The sequence below is a fragment of the Syngnathus floridae genome, chromosome 9 (genome assembly GCF_059516105.1).
Source record: "Syngnathus floridae isolate MCC-2025c chromosome 9, RoL_Sflo_1.0, whole genome shotgun sequence".
In the NCBI taxonomy this organism is placed as follows: Eukaryota; Metazoa; Chordata; class Actinopteri; order Syngnathiformes; family Syngnathidae; genus Syngnathus; species Syngnathus floridae.
Genome location: NC_142421.1, coordinates 726,071 through 746,987, shown reverse-complemented (window position 1 = coordinate 746,987; position 20,917 = coordinate 726,071). Strand labels below are relative to the sequence as shown.

The 20,917-nt window shown below is 44.7% G+C and overlaps 3 protein-coding genes across 4 annotated transcripts; all 3 read left to right on the top strand.

Moving 5' to 3' along the window:
- The first annotated feature begins 360 nt into the window (after positions 1–360).
- On the top strand, positions 361–1,276 carry tmem97 (transmembrane protein 97). Its single transcript, XM_088385341.1, has 3 exons — positions 361–504; positions 603–747; positions 1,000–1,276. Exons 1-3 carry the CDS (start codon positions 388–390, stop codon positions 1,272–1,274), a joined length of 537 nt encoding a protein of 178 aa, XP_088241467.1. The 5' UTR covers positions 361–387; the 3' UTR covers positions 1,275–1,276.
- Positions 1,277–1,562: 286 nt separating this feature from the next.
- LOC148392772 (uncharacterized) lies at positions 1,563–5,980 on the top strand. Of its 2 annotated transcripts, XM_088385337.1 has the most exons (9): positions 1,563–1,910; positions 2,206–2,280; positions 2,560–2,705; positions 2,779–3,418; positions 3,492–4,014; positions 4,490–4,557; positions 4,706–4,805; positions 4,875–4,981; positions 5,300–5,980. In XM_088385337.1, exons 1-9 carry the CDS (start codon positions 1,722–1,724, stop codon positions 5,768–5,770), a joined length of 2,319 nt encoding a protein of 772 aa, XP_088241463.1. In that variant the 5' UTR covers positions 1,563–1,721; the 3' UTR covers positions 5,771–5,980. The 2 variants fall into 2 exon arrangements, with proteins under 2 accessions (XP_088241463.1, XP_088241464.1); XM_088385338.1 differs by lacking the exon at positions 2,206–2,280 and having other exon boundaries at positions 1,564–1,910.
- A 5,919-nt stretch (positions 5,981–11,899) lies between these two features.
- On the top strand, positions 11,900–19,346 carry LOC148392771 (cadherin-1-like). Its single transcript, XM_088385336.1, has 18 exons — positions 11,900–12,321; positions 13,127–13,241; positions 13,679–13,767; positions 13,979–14,089; positions 14,538–14,678; positions 14,803–14,958; positions 15,043–15,187; positions 15,417–15,589; positions 15,740–15,868; positions 15,942–16,127; positions 16,203–16,447; positions 16,525–16,667; positions 16,860–16,951; positions 17,313–17,445; positions 17,526–17,744; positions 17,874–18,004; positions 18,136–18,279; positions 18,426–19,346. Exons 1-18 carry the CDS (start codon positions 12,268–12,270, stop codon positions 18,639–18,641), a joined length of 2,622 nt encoding a protein of 873 aa, XP_088241462.1. The 5' UTR covers positions 11,900–12,267; the 3' UTR covers positions 18,642–19,346.
- The last annotated feature ends 1,571 nt before the right edge of the window (positions 19,347–20,917 follow it).

The following is a 20,917-nucleotide window of genomic DNA, read 5'->3' as shown; positions in this document are numbered from 1 at the left end:
CACACCGCAGCCGGTGTGAATTGACAAGCGAACTCCAACGCTTTCATTTCCCTGCGGCGTGGCGTCTTCAGTCTGTACAGTGGCCGACAGAGTTGCTGCGGGTGGTTTCAACCTCCGCGGCCAATTCGTTTTTATTTTCTTCTTTTGTTTGTTTCGTGGCCGGAAGCCCCGGCCTGCCCATCGGACCACCGGAGCGGCCGAACCGAAGATGGCCAACCGGGGAAAAGCCCGCCTCCCCATCCCGCCCCTGGATCATGTTCCAAACTGAACTGACTACTAGTACATGAAGAGAACGCACCTTCGTTGCATTGCTTCGACACTCGGAACGTTCTATTTGTCTGTAATAACTGAACGTGTTGTTCTAGTTCTTTGATTTGCTTATCCAAAATGAAGAGCATTCGTTTATTAGAAACAATATTTGTCTTCTATTTTACATCGCACATTCCGATCACGTTATTTATTGACTTGCAAACAGTTCTACCAGAATATTTGTATCCCCAAGCTGTAAGTATCGCTTGATAAATGAAGGTGCAAGTAACGTTGCATGGCTTTAGTCGACACATTCGTCCGTATTATATTCGTAATGCCATCCACTCCCCTAGCTGAGAGACCTATTCCAGTGGTATGCAAAGGAGTTCAAAGACCCAATGCTCCTTCAGCCGCCAGAGTGGTTCCGATCTTTCATCGTCTGTGAGGGTTTGCTGCAAATAGCTTTCTTTCCGATTGCAGCATATGCGTTTTACAAAGGTAAGTTCCTCAAAACGTCCACTCCTACTTGAATGGTGAAAACAAAACAAAACAACGAGCGTGAGTGCGTTACGAGTACAAAAAACAAGCTTAGATCTTGTGAAAGAAACGTGTGCGTAAAAGCACATTTATTTGACGAGAGTGTTTGAATAGTTGTTGTAATTTGAGTATGCCGCTCTATTGAAATCCACGGTAAACTGCAGGAGTGAAGGAAGTTTATTCGTTTGATCCCAACTGTTTCCTGTCTTGTAGGAAGCTGTCACTGGATCAGGACTCCTGCCATTATTTATTCCACCCATGTCGCCACCACGTTGATCCCAATTCTCTCCCACATCATCTTTCATCAGTACACTATTGAAAGCCCCTGGGCCCCCCAAACATGGCAGGAACGATGGACGCTCGTTGCAATATATGCTCCATATTTGATTGTCCCTGTCCTGCTGCTCTTCACCATGCTGCTGTCATCCACATACAATCCTACTAAATTTGGAAATACATTGCCAAACAAAGTAAAGAAGAAAAATTGAAATGTTCCCTGACCTCTTTTGTTTTAATCTTGTATTCTTTATATTGAGTGCATTGACTCAATCCTTTACCTATAGTTTAAAATGTCTAGGAAATTGTGCAGCTGTTTTACTGTAATCTGGTCAGGTCATTTTTTTAAAGTAGGTTTTCCAAGTGTCTCTGCACTTGATTTTAGCTATCAGCATATGATATTATCATATGACAAATAAATTCCTGTTGCCGTTTGAGCTGGGCAAATCAAATTGGGGGGTGCAATAACGCTCCTGTTCAGTAGGGGGCAATGCTGCTGTATCCGATCTGGTTTTAAGCAGAAGAAGAGTATGTTTGGGTTTGACGCATTCATTTGCTCGATGCTAATACCGCAACGGAATCGATGGACTTGCTGGTTGTTCATTTTGTGCAGTTGAATTTATCCTACTTGTCTTGATTGCTTCATCAAAACAGAAATAATGTACCGGCCCGGTCAACATCCGTGCGGTCCGCCTTCTTTCGGTGTTCCACGATCGCGCTTCAATGTCGGCGCTCCTTGTGGGCCTTCTCCCGGAAATTTACCTCCTCGACCGTCTAGACAATTTTCGTCTTCGGCGCCGATGGGAAGCCAATTTCTTCCGAGACCTCCAGGACCTTATTTTATGAATGTACGTACACGACAAGCTCATGCTCGAAGGGGGCGAAGGTAGCTAGGACTTGTATAGCACCATTTTAGCAGTTAAAATGAAGTCCTCAAGTAGGACGTAGCTCCACATTTCAGCGTGCGGCATATTTGAGAGGAAAACATCATTTTAGATTCTATTGTATTGTAGAATTAGGTTCGACATCTACGTAATCAAGTTTGGTGTAACGCCATACATGAAGAAGAAGCTAGTTACGAGTATCAACAAAGTCATGTTCGGTGAAGGTCTCAATAAGTGGACATACACATTCGGTTTTTAGAGAATGACTTCAAGAGATTCTGGTTCCGAATTCCTGGGACATGCCAGGGCAGATGATCTGTCACAGCATATCAAAGTAAGTATAGTTTCGTGTGTAAGAGAGTGAATCAAGAATAAATAGAGTAGAATACGGTACATGCCAGTTACATAGCCTTTTCTAACTTATCTTACCGCCAACCGCTTGCCTATACGCTACGATTGGCCAAGTTGGGACACTCAAACACAAAGGTACCACCGTGTCAATGGGGGGGGGGAGAAATGTTGCTGCTTGTAACGTTAAATAGTATACATATGCCATCAATGCCACAATTCTTTCCTGCAAAGTCATATTCACATGAATTCTTAATACTCTCAGCCCCACTGTAGCACGTTCTCCATAGACCGCAGTACAGTGATAACCGTGGGGGGCAGCCAGCAGCTTGCCTCTCCGACACCACCACCACCGCATCTTCCGGGTTCCCAATGGAATCCAACATCTGTCAAGCTTACACCAGACAACAGGTATGTATGTCGTCTTGCACGTCGGGCTGGACCCTTTTCCACTTCAAGGTGTTGATTGATATCCCTTTTTTAGTGACAGTGCTGGAGAGGAGTTCCTGAGATGCATAGCTGCAAATAAACCTTTCCCAGATTATCTCAGAGGGAACATGGAATACAACCTGGCTGACGCATTGAAGTCAGCCAGTATCCTGAAGGAGGCCGTCAAGTCGGACCCGGCTTTCCAAAAGCGGAGTAAAAGTCCGAGCAGGAGTCCTGAGCGCAGCCGCGGAAGATCCCGAGCTAAAAGCCGTGCCCGAAGTCGGAGTAGAGCCAGGAGCAAAAGTCGCCTTCGTGAAAAGAGTCGAGCGAGGAGCAAGAGTCGAGCGAGGAGCAAGAGTCGAGCGAGGAGCAAGAGTCGAGCGAGGAGCAAGAGTCGAGCGAGGAGCAAGAGTCGAGCGGGAAGCAAAAGTCGAGCGAGGAGTCGAAGCCAAACCAGAAAAAGTCGCGCACGGAGCAAAAGCAGGCCTAGGTGGTCATCGTCACCGAGTAGCAGTCCTGACGGCGGCCGTGCTAAAAGCAAAAAGCGGCAAAGGAGTCCCGGCCACATGGGCAACGACAGCGCCGCTAGTTGTAGTAGTAGTGCTCGTTTGTTAGAGGGACTAAAGTTGGTCATGACCAACAAAGAAATGGAAAACCAGCTGCCCTCTCTCAAAGAGGCAATCCGAACTATTCAGGTAGTAGATGCGTGTCTTGCGCAGTCAGTAAATGAATCTTAAATGTCCACAAACAATGCTTTTCTCTCCCCAGGCCTCGAGTCAAAGTAAACGAGCTCCGGGTGCCGATCGACCTAGCGCCCTTTCGACTTTGTCGCTGGAAAGTGACAGCGTGCTCCTGCCTCATGACAGAGTTGGCAATGACTTCTCCTGGCTTCAGCCCAAAAGGCAGACAGCTTCCAAATCCGATCCGTTCGAAGATGAAGAGTTGTTCTTGTACGGCGACGAAAACGCCACGCGACAAAATCCATGCTATGGAACATCTGCAACACTCACGCCTGGAGAGTCAGAGTCGGTCAAAGAAAACAAAATGGATGAAATGACGAGATGGGATCCCAACACTCAACAGCGTGACTGTCATCAGTCCAATCTCTCGTCATGGAGCCGAGCCTTTGCTCATCCGGACGAGTGCGAGAAAATCAAAAAGATCTTGAGCGCTTTGGGCCAAACAAACAATAGCAAATCAGGGCCTCAGCCACCAGCGTCCTTAGGATTGAAATCATGTCAAGGACCCAATATGCGCAACGCTTTGGAGTCCCTGCAATCACTCATCAAAGGTAAGAGAGGATATTCAGATGCTTTGATTTGATGATTCACTTCCAGATTCCTCAAGAATGGCATGAAATTGCAAGTCAAGCTTGCAAGGATGCTGCTTCCTTTTCACCTTTTGTGATGTACAGAAGATAATTCAACTTGAATGTGACAAATAACCTGCCCATCTGCCAAATGAAATGATTTGAGGGGAACAATTGAAATGTCGAGTCCCTTGGTTGCGTACATATACACAATGTTTGATGCAGCGAGTATCTTACGCCATCTAACCATTGATTCCGATCAAATTTCATGCAAGATTTGTTGCTGTTTTTGGATCTTTTTTCTCTCTCCAGTGATCAAGGATAAGCTTTTGCGTCACCTGGACATGACGCTGGAGCAAAACCGCTGTCTGATATACTACTTTGCGTACTATGCTTTCATTGGTCAATAACAATTGTTGCGTGTCGAATCCTTACATTTTGGTTTTGCTTCTTCAAGCAACCAAGGAGAAGCGGGAAAAAAGTCACCCAGTTGGGACATCTCTGTCATCATATGATAAACACAAGGTAAGGCATTTCTAAAACATTCTGCTAGGATATCAGCGCTCGCTGCCAACTGTTCGGCCGGCCCCGTTCTGCCTGCCCGACCGACCGACCGAGTCAACTCGCTCAGCCCTTTTTCATCTTGCTTGAACTTGTCGTTTATATTTTGTAGCCAGGTGATGAAAGTGAAAGAAACAAAGCCAAACGAGCAAAAACCACTCAAATTGAAAGTTTGATGAAAGAAGTGGGAGAACTGCTCAAACAGGATGACGGTAAAGCAACCTATATCACTTGCTCGTGAATACATGCATTCAGGCACTCATTTTATTTTATTTTTGCAGGATTCAATTTCCTCATCCCAGTGTTGGGCTTTTACTGCCAGATATGTGAGGAGTTCTTCAGAGATTTCAGTAAAGCTGAAAGCCACGCAGCCATCCATTGTAATCGCGTGAGTATTTCCTTTTCAATGCAAAACGTTGCAACGTATGCTCTCATCTTCGGTCCGTGCCTACTCACCCGTTCGTGAAGGGGGGGGTGTATTTCTAATGCCATGGGATCATCTCTTTTAGTGAGTGAAGTGCCAAACTCATTTAGGCTCTGACCATTGGGAACCTAATACATCAATCTCCTTTCACATTGTACACCAAATGCAAAGGTTACAAATTCCCCACACCCTTTTTGTGGGTTGCCATCATGTTTTGATTTCTTGGGATAGTGTTAGATTGGATCTCTAGTCAATGTTTATTTGGTTTTTTGTTTTTGGTAGAAAACACTGGTAAGTAAACATACAGAAGAGACTGAAGGACACTCAAGCTGTAGCAGCAGCAGCAGCAGCAGCAGCAGCAAACACCATCCGACATTGTCGCACCTAAAACACGGTTACAAAGACGAGAGAGGAGACAACAGGAAACACGGAAATGATTACCATCGAATCAAAGAGGAGGATGATCATCATAGGCGCCAAAGTAGTTTGCTCAAGAAGATGAGGGGGGAGAAGCTGCTCATAACGGTTTGTGCCGACCCTCCGAAAGTTAAGGAGGAGCCCAACAAGGATTGGGACACAGTTAAGCAGGGAGGAGCATCCAACGGAAAGTCGAAAGACGGTCATCGAAAACACGCAAAGGAAAACAATGAAAGCCACCACGGCAGCGATGACCAAGAAGATAAATCCAAAGTAAAGTCGCACAAAAAGAAAAAGAAAAAAGAGAAGAAGAAGAAAAAGAAGAAGGATGCGTAAGGATGATCCTACACATGAACCTCGCTCGTTACCAAGTTCAAACACACATCACGGCATCATTGCGAGACAAGAACGTTTGGACAAGTACACGTGTCAAACCCAACGTCCGTTTGATGTGCCCTGCTAACACAAAGGACAAAACTGCTGTCATTTTTAAAAGCATTGGTATTGCAAGCAATACTGTTCAATAAAGAACAGTTGGACAAACTGTTTCTTGACTTCTCATTTCACATCCACCGTGGAATCATGCGAGCCAGGCGTTTCTTTAATTAGATGGTTTGAAAAGAGTCACTCGTGAGTGCAATTTTAAAGGCAACTTATTTGTTAGGGATATGACCTAAATGTCATCTTGTGCCAATGGCCCGTTGTGTCATTTTGAGCAGGGCAATTCGATCTTACCCAATCAATGATAAGTGACGCCAAAAATATTTGACGTCTGTTGCAAAATATGAGAAGCCATTGCAGCATTTTGGGATAGATTTCCACACAGGGTTAAGAAGGAATGCAAAAGATGACTTTCCTGAAGATTGGAAGTCGCCCAGCACAACCATAAACATTGGACTTGAGAAAAGTGTAAAGATGAACGTTGACTGATACAATATTTACCAGCAGGTGGCGACACTGCCATGGGTTTACTTGCCACTTGATAGTGTGCCTTCATTCTTTTTTTCTTTTCTTACTATAACGCACTAGTAGTATCAAGAAGGCTTTCAGGCAGACTCGAATTTTTGTTTGAGAAAATGTTGTGTGACGTGAGTGTGCAGTCACCACAATAGTGTGGCGCAATAGTGGACAGTTGGATGAGTGAGGCTGTTAACATTCCTGTCATATCAAGTCGCAACCTGCCCACCAGTCTGGTTTGGAGAGTCTCTTCGGCTTTACCTTAATTGACATTCCAATCCCACGTAACAATAGTCCTTAATCTGTACAAATCTCTTCGGACAGTAAATGAATTAAAACAACAAAAATGACTGCAAACTTCCCTTTGCATTTTGCAGATTTTAATCTTGAAAAGCTTGAACATTGTTCAACGGGCTATTTTAGTTGCAAAAAGTATTTCACCTCTCATATATGCAATATACTGTATGCAGATTCAAACAATGACAATGATCAGCTGCTAGATTACAAAGTAAGGCAGGTGTTAACAAACGTGCAAACAAAATATGCAATAATGATGCTATTTATTCTAAAACTACTCTGTAATGGCACAGGACTGCAGCTGGGTGATCATTTTGTGACTTCAGATCAGTAGGACTCTCATCTCAGTTGACTTTGGGTGCTTATTCTTACATGGCTGCTTTTAAAACACAATGTAAGAGGAAGTAGAAGGCAGTGTGAGACAAATGTGCTAACCACTAAACCACCGTGTTCCCCCCCCAGACAATTGTTATGTGAGGAAAATCAAAATGACACCCACAGCTCTGTGAAGTAAAGGGTGTCTCATTTACAAGTTGATGATGAACATTATGAGAATGTTTTTACTTCCTGTTTTTGTGCATGTCCTCTCTTTTTATTTGGAAAGGAGCATATCAGGATGCCCTGAGCTTGACTTTGAGTTGAAGTGAATGATGAGAAAAGCTCAATGGCGTTTCCTCACCTTTCTGCGAGCGAGCGAGCGAGTGATACATTCCATGACCCCCTGCGTAGGTGAATTCCACACATGAGAGTTTTGCTCTTCCTGCCCCCTCATTTGAGTCAGAACGGCAATACCGGAATATTTGCCTAGCTAATGATTCGGCTGTAGCAGCGGCAGACAAAAGAGAATTTTCAAACATGGACGCCTGACAAACTATCTAGCAACATGGATGCATTTCAAATGGGACCAAAGAGAAAAGACATCCTGTCTTTGAATCAGTAGCTTCACTGCTTGATTTTGCAGTCCTCTGTCCGTCCTTTATTTACACGTAAATGCGTGTCGTAATTGTTAAGCGTAACCACACCCGCACCGAATGGGCAAACACAAAGGAGCAGTCGTTAAACACGCACGCACACACACACAGAAGCAGGGTTAGGGTGCGGGTGGGGCCTGCATATTTCGCTGTCTGACATGCAGGCCTTACCTTCAGGCAGATAAGAAAACAGTTGGATTAAGACGGTGGGGGTGGCACTCAGGTTTGCTCGAGTTTGTTGCTCGAGGAAATGCTACTTCAGAAGGTACACAGTTTGCTTTAAGGGAAAAGGAAGGCATGATCCCAAAATGATCAGACAAATTTGGATTAGTCATTTCAACTCACCCTCTTCCTCCCTGCCTTTCTTTTGACTTTTGTTACGATGGCTTACATATCACGGATCAGGGGTGGGTGGCCAAATATGGCCAGGTGGGACCCATCCAGCTTCTATAATCCAGCCCATTGAGAAGAATCTGGTCATATTTGTCGATTTCGTTAGTTGGCCTAAAGTTGGTCAGTAAAAACATGTTCTACAAGACATCAAATGCGCCTATTGGCTACGTTACCACAAGGCTTAGTGTTATCCTTTGCGTTTCATTGATAGAGGCAGCGTGGCTCATATATACACAATCCTCCTTATTCCTACAGCCCATAAACCTTTGCGGGAATTCCACTTTGAAACAGAAACAACATTTTGTTGACGTGGTTACTGCTTGTGCATGTTCACTTTGGACGCCAGACTTAAAGTGGGGACGCTCGTTGGCTGACTAATCTATAATATTCCATACATGACTTTTTTTTTCCCCACGCTTTGTGGCCTTGTGATTGTTTGGAAAAGGGAAACAACAACAAGTCTGTCACAAACGTGTAGCATGAAGGCTTGCCATTATTATTTCCAGATCCGTCAATCATTTCATGCAACCCATTTCAGTGGGTTGAGGGATTCCCTCAAACTTCCCTCACAGCATGACGAGATATGAAATACGAAACATGCTTTCCTTTATGTATATACGTATTTCAGTACCGGAACCTTTCTGCACAATAAGTGAAGGTTAAAGTTGTCCTAGGCTGGGAAGCTCTCATCAGAGATTGAAAGGCTGAGTGTAAGGGAACTAAAAGCTTGTGAGCAGCCTGATAATGGGCTTTTAAGAGGAAGTCCATGGTAGCACTTTTATACTTGGAGTCAGCTGTTGGCATAGAGATAAACAACACTCCTCCACACGTCCAGCAGCAGTAGGAGAGGGATGGAATGAGTGGCCACTTTCTATTTTCCTCTTCTTTTCCATGTTGGAATCACCAAGTCACCACCGAAGGACAATAGTCACGACTATTGTTTTTAATGGAGATGTCTTTGGACCAAATTAAATCCAAATCTAAACTCCAAAACCTGGTAAGCTGCAAATTGGTAGCCTGGCAAGCCAATCGCTAGCTGGCTGCTGGTCGGGCATTGGGTCTCGCTTGCCAGCCTAGCAAATTGGAGCGCCAGACTTGAACACAAAAGTAAAGCAAACATTTCCCTGTGTTGACTCAGGACACAATAGACCCGTTTGAACCTGCTCGTTCGTTTAACGTTACCAACGTAGTATACAGTGTATGTGTTATTTTGCTAAAATATGGGGGGGCTTTTTTCGTATGAACAATTGTCTCTATGAAGTAATCATTGCGTAGAACTGAATGACCTCATTGCTTAAAAAAAACAAGTTTCAGTTTCTTCACCGGCTGGCACGTAAAAAAAAAGCAAACATTAACTTTGCAAGTTAATGATTGACGAGATGGGAGCCAGCAAATGTCTCACACAGACTTGCTAAAACAGAAAGAAGAGCACCATTTTTGGTTTGCTTTTGTGTTTCGACTTGGTGATTACAAGATTATGAACAACTTGATGTTTGGATGAAAAATACATGTCAGGAATGTGTGTGCAGGTCTATAAGGACCAACTAAACTAGCTGGCCAATGATTGTTAATTCTTGATTCTTCCGCCTATCTTTGAAGCAAACCAAGGGCAATGCAGCGGAAGTGACAAGTTTCAATTGAATTCAAACGCAATGGGCCGATAAACACGAAAGGCCCTGGATTTCTTTTCCGTTTAATCTCTTTGACTTAAATCGGTGTGGGAACCATTTCTTACAAATGTTTTACTTGTTAATATTTCTTTCTTTGTGTGTTTCTTTAAGCAGTGCTTTGCTTGTTTTAACCTTGCGTATTCCTCCGCATGAATAAACGTTTGTGTTTTCCGTTCTTGTACTGTTTGTCTGTTTACCTTGTGTGGGAACATTTCTCTCCATCCCCTTTGCGTTGTGTACTAATTAACACGGTTCATGGGAGACTGTTATACATTCCAGCGTGATAAGTGCAAGGACACAGTGCTTGTTTGAGTGTGATGAAGATAGAGAGAATATTTTCACTGGGCCAAATTCCACATAGGATAAGAATAAACCGCCGCTTAGTTGACATTCAGATCTTCATTCGAACAAATTCAACAATAAGTTGATCCAGTTTATTTTTTGGGGTCAAAGCTTACATCAAGATATAGGTCAAGCTGACAGAACCATAGACGTCTATTAGCTCGACGTCTATCATTGGTCTATGTTAAGCCCAAATCCAGACGATAAAATTCAATCCATCAAATAGGAAATCTTAACATCTAGAATAGCTGTAAATTTGCTTTCACAGGTGGAGCAGACTAAAAGGACTCATTCCTCTGAGAAATGTGTGAGAAGTTTTAACCATAGCCATTCCTGCGAAGAGATAAAGGATGTTCTTTCTGGAGGCCATTATGTCAGATAGTCTACATTGTTGTTTAAAAGTATTTCTCATACATTGGATCTGCCCAACCAACAAACTCTGTGATCAGCAAAACCGAATCAATGTCGACAGCTGTTGCTGGGAACTAGGAGGAGAAGTTGCAGTTCCCCTTGGCGGTAATGCTAACTTTCTTCATGTGTTCACCGATAGAAACTGCATTTTTCTTCAAACCTTGGATGTGAAGAAATGTTCAAGGCGTACAAATCTAGCAAACATTGTAATGTGACGCTGCCTTGCTGCCACTTCACTTTGCTCCCCCTCCTTTTGTAACTCCTCTTATCTTTCATCAAGGCCTCCCTCCCTCCCTCCCTCCCTCCCTTCATAGCTATCCCGCATCTTTCACTTGTTAAGTGGTGGCAAATGTAAATGGAGCAGTCTTTCTTCTGCACCCACGGTTCTTTGTCCATCTGTGGGATCATGAGTGGAAGGGAAGAGCACACACACACACACGAACACGAAATTGCATTTTCATCATCCATACATCGACTTTGTAGATTACCAGGAAGCCTTGAAATGAGACATTGTTCCTTTTTGGAGGGGGAACCATTTGTCTTTCGCTTCCTTATTTACGATTGGTATTGTAACAGTGCCGCAAGTTACATGACGCCAACATGGCAACGGATTAGGATCGTCAGCGTGACGAGGAAACAAAAAGTCCAAACGTGTCCCTGGCATAGTACCTTCATACGATCTCTTTTTCATATGAAGAAAGTCGACGCCAACTTGATTTTGTACTACTGGGCTTCCATCCAGTTTGTGTCCCACATCTCCTCACTTCTAAGTGAGCTGCAGACTTTTGTGATACCTGCAGAAAAGCATGAAGAGAGAGAACATGCATTTGCTAACATGAACATCTTTTTGCACAACCTTCCTACTGTTGATGACTAGAACGTCAGTCAGCAGCCCCTTTATGTTGCAATTCCGATTGACGTTGTTACTCGCAACCCAAAGACGATGAGTCATATCATATGCGGTCGGGCAGTGGCAAGAAAATGACCCGGGCAACCGCAATGAATTATAGATGGCTTTTTCATCATGACCAATGACTTCAAGTCGTGCAACTGTTTCCAAATATCGTTTTAATAGGTTTAAAACTGCTGTATGGTTGATATCCAATAAACAACACGTGTGAGGCTGTTTGTTGCAATTTATTTGAAAGGCCGTGCGCCTTTTTGCGCCGACTTGGCCGTATGTGTTACGACAGCAAAGGATACAATCTGTTCTGTGCAATCTGCTGCCAACTTTTTCAACTGTAAAATGGGTCTTGCACTTGAAACAGACACACACACAGACAGACAGACAGACAGACAGACAGACAGACAGACAGACAGACAGACTCACTTGAAAGAAAGAGAGAGAGATAGTAAGAGAGAGAGAGAGAGCAAAGGGAAGAGGTGTGGCCTCCCCTTGAATTAACATAAATGCGGAACAGAAAGTTGTAGCTATACAGCTCCAAGCATCGATACAGATCTTATTTCAAAAGCTCGTCTGTCCGTATTTGTGACTAAGCGGCTATAGAAACTGTCTGTCGGTATCTGGCGGGCGTGTCAGCCTGCCTGCCTGCCTGCCTCCCTCCCTGTGTGTCCTTATGTGGAAGGCGGAAGTGGCGCACCTGTGACTTGACGTCACACTTTGAAAATACCTGCAGCTCCGAAAGTGTTCACTTCGACAACTACCTCGCCGAAGTAAGGACGTCCGTCCGTCCGTCGACACGACTCCGCTTCCGTCCGGCCTGCTGAGGAATACACCATTTATTTGATCGTCAGCATTTCAAAGAGTGCTTTTGTGGATCATAGCGGGCAGATGAGGGCCGCCACGTTTGCGGTGTGGGGGGGAACTTTGGCCGTCGTTCTTCAGGTGAGCTTCAATTACATGCTGATTTTTCTTTTTCAACGTATCACAAGGTACATTTCTTTTCCGGATTCATTTGTTCTAAAAATCCACTTTATATACGGCATTTATATTAGCGCTTGCCTTTCGGTAAATTGATTTAGTCGCCGTAAATTCGCCGGATATTTCACCTTTAGAGCGAGATACTGGAGGTGATTCTTTTTAATGCATCTTTCGATTGTCTGTTTGATTGGCCTGATTTTATTTCACATTCGGATGAAATCAAACTAGCAAGACGTTGCGGACGTTGAAAGACGTTTGAAAGTGCGTGTCCTCGAACGGAGCGAAAGGGCCTCGCCTCGCCTCGCTCGCCTCGCCCCGCCCGCCCCGACAGGTTAACGCTCGCCTTCTTTAATCTAGTCACCATTGAATTCTAAAGACGCGTATATATATTTTTTATATTCTCACTCACCATGCGTGCATCTGGAAGTAAGGGAAATATTGCAGTATGAAATCATCCAAATAAATAGGCCAAGCTCCTGTTTCAGGATTGCATATCAGACACGCAGCGATAGTCATTTCGCGTTTTAGACGATTGGCTTTTTTTCGCGGCGTAACTGTTACATCAAAACCAAATAGTGGCTATTTTGACCCTAGCATTGCCGTCAAGTATGAAGAACGACTTCAACCGACAAAGTAACCGTTGAAACAAAGTGATCACTGAGTCAAGCTTGGAAGCTCCGAATAAATTGCAATGTCCGACTTGCTCGCATGCACAGCTCACACTCCCTTCCCTTCCCTTCCCTTCCCTTCACTGTTGATGTTCCTTTAGGCTTGGGCCGTAGTTTCTGCTGAGGAGCAATCATGCGTGCCTGGCTTTCAGTCAGACATGAAGTTTTTCACTGTGACCAGAAAGCACTTAGGAAGGGGCACCGTGTTGGGCAAAGGTAAGAGCAATTGCAAAGTGAACAACCATGGCTTGTCATTTGTCTGCGTCATTGTTTCTTATGCTTATGACATGAATACAAATGTTTCAAAGAGGAAAGGGCTCAAATGTTGAAATGCGTTTCATGAGTGATAGATACTCTGAGGTCAAAACAAGCTCAAGCCTCAGCTTGCTTGCTCACCTAATGATCTTTCCTAAATGTCCCCAAGCCTGTTTTGCAAAGCCTTTCTTTTCAAAGCATGTCAACAGCTGCAAGGATAGAGCACTGGGTTTTTTGTCCCCCCCCCCCCTCTCTCTCTTTCTTCTCTCTTAACGCAACAACACGGCCTAGATAGTACATTTTCAAGGGTATTCCCTCCCACCGAGGACAAATTGGTTGACGTGCTTTCTTAATGCAATGACACAACAAAGCATTGTCATTTCTTTTGTCTGTTCTAGTGGACTTCTCCGACTGCTCAGGTCGCACAAGATTTCGTTTTACAAGTGAAGACTCGCGCTTCTCGGTCCAAACTGATGGTGTCGTGAAGGTGAGCTCTTTTGTTTCGTTTCTATTGCTGCTTGTTTTGTCATCCTAACTGGAGCCTTGTATGAATGAAACACAATCAATCTCTAACTAAGGAAGTAGATGGTGGACTGCTTGTGTCCAGCGCAGTGAAATGTCTTATACAATCAAAAACAAAAAGCGAAACAATGTGCTGGCCTTGTGTTTATCATTTGATTTTTTGTCCTTTCATTCAGGTCAACAGGCCGGTGTCTCTTCATGAAGGTCAAATTGACTTTTTGATGCACACCTGGGACTCTCAAGGGCGCAAGATGACCATTCCTGTCAGGCTCTTATATCATTCAGAGGTAGGATGAGATAGCACCACCCCAACACGTCCTTGTCGTTCTTTTCAACAAAAAAATGCAGGACGGTACGAGGTATTTTCATGTGCCGTTCTCCTACCCTTGTCATTAGTGCTCAACTATATTTGCTTCAAGTCCAAAATGATGCTAATGCAGTATAAGGTTGATTGTATGACTTGACTTTTGATGGTCAGCTGTTCATTGAAGCCTGAAAATAACTGAATTGCGCACTTGCGCCCTCTTGTGGCTGCATTAAAATGTGCAAAATATGGTTGCACTTTTTTTTTCTTTTTTTTCTTTTTTAACTTTGAGAGTCATCTAAATGAAGTTGGAGAAGGGGGAAATATCTAGCATAGTGGTCCTTGAGCATCTACCTTGGTGTCCCAAGGTGTGCTGTTCAAGGCAGCTGTGGCACAAGTGTTCATTTGCTGCTCCCGTTGTGTGATTTTAGAGAAGTGATGATGCCCAAGTGCCAGTCTTGCAATTCCCCCAGTCTAATGGAGGATTACGGAGGAGAAAGAGAGACTGGGTTATTCCAGACATTAACGTTGCGGAGAATGACCGAGGTCCTTATCCCCTCAAAGTATCTCAAGTAAGGCCCGTTTTGGATTCTGCATAAAGAACTGAAGTCGTACTTGGAATGCAAAAACACAGAAAGCCAGCCAGCCAGCCAGCCAGCCAGCCAGCGAGCCTCACTTCTCCTCCCTTCTGTGTAGATTCGGTCCAATGAAGACAAACTGAAGAAGATCTTTTATAGCATCACTGGTCCAGGAGCTGATCAGCCTCCTGTTGGTCTTTTCACCATGGACAGAGACACCGGGAATCTTTACCTCACACAACCGCTGGACAGGGAAAAGCAGCCCAGGTACTTGGTGAGTGAGGTCCTCTTTTGGAGAAATTCATGCTTAAAATGTCTACTGCTGTACACACTCCTACCATTGTCCATGTGTGTGCAGTTTAAAGCCTTCGCCGTGGCAGAAGGTTCTGGAAACGCTGAGGAGCCCATGGAAATTATTGTCAATGTCATTGATCAAAATGACAACAACCCTGTTTTTGAAAAGGATACCTTCTTGGGAGAAGTGGCTGAGGCATCACCAACAGGTACTACCTGCTAACCAATGGATTTATTTATTCAACACACCATAATAAAAAAAAAGATGGCACGAGAAGATATGTTTGAAGACAGGATTTAAAAATAAATAAATAAATGATACCGGGCAAGTTCGGCGGCTGACTGTCGATAAAAGATGATCGCCTCTCCATCATTGATTTGAAATGCAAACTACCTGCTGGTTGTCATCGCATCGATTTGTCATTTTTCACTTGCCAGGTTTTGAGGTCATAAAGGTGAACGCCACGGATGCGGATCAGGAAAACAATGACAATTCTGATATCCGTTACCGTATCGTGAGTCAAGATCCCGAGTTTCCTGCGCCGAATCTTTTTACCATTAATCCAGTGACCGGCGGCATCCGAATCAATGCCGGCGGCTTAGACAGAGAGGTGAGGCCTTTTTTTTCTTTTTTGCACCATTTGTATTGGCACTACAGGTCAAATCTTAATGGTCTGTTGTCAGTGCACCATGCAGACAAGGCAATTGCTTTTGTAAACTTGAACAAAAGCCATCCGCCTCTCCTCCTTCTTTCTGAGCAGAAATATCCCAGGTACACTTTAGAAGTGGAGGCAGCTGACCTGAGGGGTAAGGGGCTGACTGCAAAGGCCAAAGTTATTCTCACTGTGACCGATAGCAACGACAACGCGCCAAAATTCACCCAGAACTCGGTGAGTACCCGCTCGCTGCATTTTGCTCATGAATTGTCCCGGGATTTCTAGTTTCACCTCTTCATTTCCGCAGTACGATGCATCCGTGGAAGAAAATAAAGTGGACGTCATCGTCTTAAAGATGACCGTCACAGATGGTGACGAACCGCATTCTCCAGCCTGGAATGCAAAGTTCAAGATTATCAGCGGTGACCCCAAAAAGTTGTTCTCTGTGGAAACCGGAAGCAACAAGAACGAGGGAATCATTACGACTGTCAAGGTATCAAATGGAGTCCTTTTTTCACAGCGCAATGTCGCGACCTGGACATGATTGGAATCCTTTTTCTGAACGCAGGGTCTGGACTTTGAGCAGAACAGCAAACATACCTTGTTGGTTGTAGTGGAGAATGAAGTTCCCTTTGCTATTCCCCTGCCCACCTCCACGGCCACTGTGATTGTAAACGTGCTCGACGTTAACGAAGCCCCGGTCTTTGATCCGGTGGAGAAATCCGTGTCGAAACCCGAAGACCTTGCCGTCGACGCCGACGTGGTGCAGTACACCGCTTCGGATCCAGACATTGCACGCAAGCAGACGGTCATGTGAGGCGACTTGTTTCTTCTACCACCGGGAAGTGTACGCATCTCGCTTTGAAGCTGAATTGGTTTTTCAAATGCAGGTATAAAATCGTGAGTGACCCGGCCGGATGGTTAAACGTGGCCAAAGATACAGGCCTGATCACTGTGAAGCACGCCATGGACAGAGAGTCCATCTTTGTCAAGGACAACAAATACACAGCGCTCATTGGCGCATATGACAATGGTAAGTGAGACGCAATCTTGCATCCAAACATCTGCTTTCACAATTTGCACAGCTGTAACCTACAAGAAGCGTCTTCAACGTGCGCACCCAGTCGGAGCAATCGTTAAAGCGGGCTCCGAATTCAGACATTCTTAAGAATGATGAAATTCAAGGGAACCATTGTTCTTTGAGCTTGCCTTGTCTGTCCACTAGATGAAGTTCCAGCCACAGGAACAGGTACGCTGATGATCGTCCTTGAAGATGTGAATGACAACGCACCCACCATTGAGGAGCGCTTTTTTACGGTGAAAGTCCCTTTGCTTCCACATCTTCAATTTTCCAATGCAGCCATTTGGTTTCTGCAGAGTTCATTTTTTTGGTGCACTTTCAACCTCAAACGTGTTAACTTCCCCGGGTCAAGGGGAGAAAATGCATTTCAATGTTTAAAAGAAAGCGGTGATTGTTTTTTTTTTTTTTTTTCTTCCCCTCTTCTTCCCCTTCAGACAATGATGTGTTGCTCTCCCCCCCCCCTTTTTTTTTTAATGAAATGCACTTGTATTGAATATAGGGATCTTTTACACAGCACCAGAGAATGACCACCGATGGCATTTTTTTTTGATTGAATGTTTCAAGCTGCAACTCTGAATCCAATGTCGTGTTCCCCAGGTGTGCAACAAAAAACCCGTGCCTCAGTTGCTGTCGGTAACCGATAAAGACGGACCCGGCTTTGCCGCTCCGTACAGAGTCGCCTTGGAGGGCCTGTCCAAGAACAACTGGACTGCCAGAATGAACGACTCCAGTATGTATTGCGACACCTTTTACTTTGCCCCTTCGCAAATGCGTGTGACGGTCGTAACGCCAGGCCGTCCGTTGTTGCAGAAACGGGAATTATCTTGAACTTGGCCACGGAGCTGGCGAGCGGCGAATACACGGTGATTCTTCGAGTGGCGGACAACCAGGGTTTGGAGCAAGACAGCACGGTTCAGGCCAAAGTGTGCGACTGCACCGGGGAAGATGTGATGTGCAAAGGACGCGTGGCTGCCGGCGCAGACCTTCCCGTTATCCTGGGAATTCTGGGAGGAATCCTTTTGCTTCTCTGTGAGTCTGACATTGGCTTTTACGTTCTTTGATTCGCTGTAATGGCATCTCATGCCTCGTCCTCCGCCGCTGCTGTTTGATGTTTGATTTGCCGTAATGGCATCTCCTGCCTCGTCTTTGTGCGCTCAGTGCTGCTGCTCCTACTGCTGCTGTTAGCGAGACGGCGAAGGGGAGAACCCAAAGAGCCGCTACTGCAGGACGACGACATCCGAGACAACATCTACTACTATGACGAAGAGGGAGGTGGCGAGGATGACCAGGTACAAACACGATTCAGTCACGTGAGCCTGCATGAAGCACAAGCCATCACCGTGAATACAAATATCTACTCATCAGTCTCTGTCGACTTTTTCTAAGTTGAAGTGACCATTTATACGACTGTGTCTTCTAGGACTACGATCTCGGTGTTCTCCACCAAGGTTTAGACAACCGTCCTGAGGTGTTCAGGAATGACGTGAAGCCGGTCTACCTTACAGCTCCGCAGTACCGACCTCGTCCCGCCAACCCGGAGGAAATCGGCAACTTCATTGACGACGTGAGTCGAGTGCATTTTATTTAGCATTTGTGATGTGTTGTTACCATACACAAAGTATGTTGGAAAAGCAGAGATTTTTTTGCCGATCTAACAAACAAGCCCTTCCTTCCTACCTTCCATCCTTCCTTTCATGTGCTCGATTGCAGAACCTGAAGGCTGCTGACAACGACCCGACGGCGCCCCCCTACGACTCCCTGCTGGTTTTTGACTATGAGGGAGGCGGCTCTGATGCGGGAAGCCTGTCCACTCTCAACTCGTCCAGCAGCGGCGACCAGGACTACGACCACCTCGGCGACTGGGGGCCTCGCTTCAAAAAGCTCTCTGATATGTTCGGGGGAGGAGAAGATGACGACATGCTGTAAATGGACCAAAGGCCAGAATGGGTGGAGAACGAAGGGAATGGATGGATGGATGGATGGATGGATGGATGAATGAATGAATGAATGAATGAATGGATGAATGGATGAATGGATGAATGGATGAATGGATGAATGGATGAATGGATGAATGGATGAATGAATGAATGAATGAATGAATGAATGGATGGATTGTGCCCGAATGTGAGCATGGACTGATTAGTTGAACCATTCAGACTGTTCATTGCACATTCCCGTTGTCCATAAGAGCCACTGCTCGAAAGCCAAAGGAGGCCAGGCCTCTTTGATTGTGTCTTGTTGTAATGGCCCATTTGGAATAGCTACTCGTAGTTTCTATTCCCTTTGGAGACTTTTTTTGCTTGCTTGCTTGGTTGGTTGGTGTGTTTAAAGAGCCATAGCTTGAATATCATTGAATTTGTCAACAGGTCTTTGGAGAAACTTGCAGATGCACTGGGCAACTCAAAAGTTTATTGCGCCAATGTGTACTTTGCAGTGCCTCAGTTTTGTACTATTGCTTCTTTTGAATTGATGCTTCTGTTTAATTTCTTCTTTTGGATGACAATCCTCAATAACCTACATGGAATTTTTTTTTTTTTTTACTTTAATGTGATAATGCAATTTTGCTAATGCTTCCAAATGAACTTAAAACTTTTGTTAAATTTGGAATTTTATAAAGTTATCTTAAAAGAGTCTCTGATCTGTGACTCGCCATTCATTCAACAATCTGGACTAATTGTATTGACAATTGGCATCATAAAACATTTGAAGATGTATTCACTTCCACCACTGGCACTTTTCACTTTCACTAAGCTTTGTCCCTAATGAAGTGGCCTGTGATTAGGGACACCTCATGGACACTTCAATAGGTACACTACACGAGGTAAAAAAAATAAATAAATGAATTGTTTGAATATGCATCCGCTTATACAAAGCGATGTTCAAATTCTAAGAGCACAACAGGGTAAGTGCTCACACGTGGGATCGAACCAAGTTCCTACCGAGCAAGAGCCCGTGTCACTGACCAGTCAACTATTTCGACCCATCGGACTTTGGCCGTCCGCACTCTTTTGTACTAGTCATGTGCATTCCAGCTAAGAACTGCAGCTTTAGAATTGGTTCGCTCAAAAGATTTGTTCAAAAGAATCGTTCACCGAATCGTTCGCTACACTTTATTTTTTTATTTTTTTTTTTACCTAGTACCTAATAACAGGCCACTTTATTATTTATTGAAAATGGTGGCGTACCTAATGGAGTGTCCATGTGATTCCCTCGTTAAGCGCACCTGCGTGAAAAGTTTTTGGTCACTTTCACGTTCCGCAGGAGCTAAAACTTTTCACGCAGGTGCGCTTAACGAGGGAACCACACGGACACTCCATTAGGTACACCGCCATTTTCAAGTGTACCTAAACACAGGCCACTTTATGAGGGAAATATCATGGTCAAAGGTCACAGGTGTCAAGCTCTAGTCCTCGGGGCCGCGTTCCAACATGTTTCCCAAGATTCCCTCGTTAGGTGCAGGTGCGTGAAAAGTCGTGTCATCGTGTTTGTCGTATCATTGTGTGTGTGTGTGTGTGTGTGTGTGTGTATCACTACTGCAGTGTAGTGTTGGCTCGTGAGTGAACGATGGGTTCAAAAGAACGAATGTTTTCAGTGAACGAGAGTGAACGAAAAGATCTAAAGATCTTTGTAGCCATGAGGGAAAAGCTTGTTTGGACCCGTTTGAAAATCATTGATTTGATATGACTCAAGAATTGTCTCTGTGCAACGGTGTGGTGTTTCTTAGCAACTGACTTGAAAATGAGTCCACGGGAGCACTGCAACGGCGGCAGGCAGAATTTTTGCAAGAACAATTCGTTTTAGGATGAACTCTCGATACAAATATTTTCATTTGATTGAAGGCAATGGCGTTAACCACTCGCCCAGAGCTCTTGCTGTGCTTAGGGTTAGGGTTTGTGTTAGGCTTGCTCTCGCTTTTGCTGTGCTTAGGGTTAGGCTTGCTTATGCAACCAAATCACCTCAGTTGTTTATCACGTCCTCTGATATTTTTGAACTTACCGTAATTTTCGGACTGTAAGTCGCACCGGAGTATAAGTGAGCAGCAGGGGGGGGCCCCATTTCAACCCCTTCCACTGAGTGCCAAGCAGGGAAGAAATGGGTACCATTGTTATAGTCACTGGTATGACTCGGCAGGGGTTTGAACCCACCACCTCCCAGTCTCAGGGCGGACACTCTCCTCTTAGGCCACTGAGCTGGTAAACACT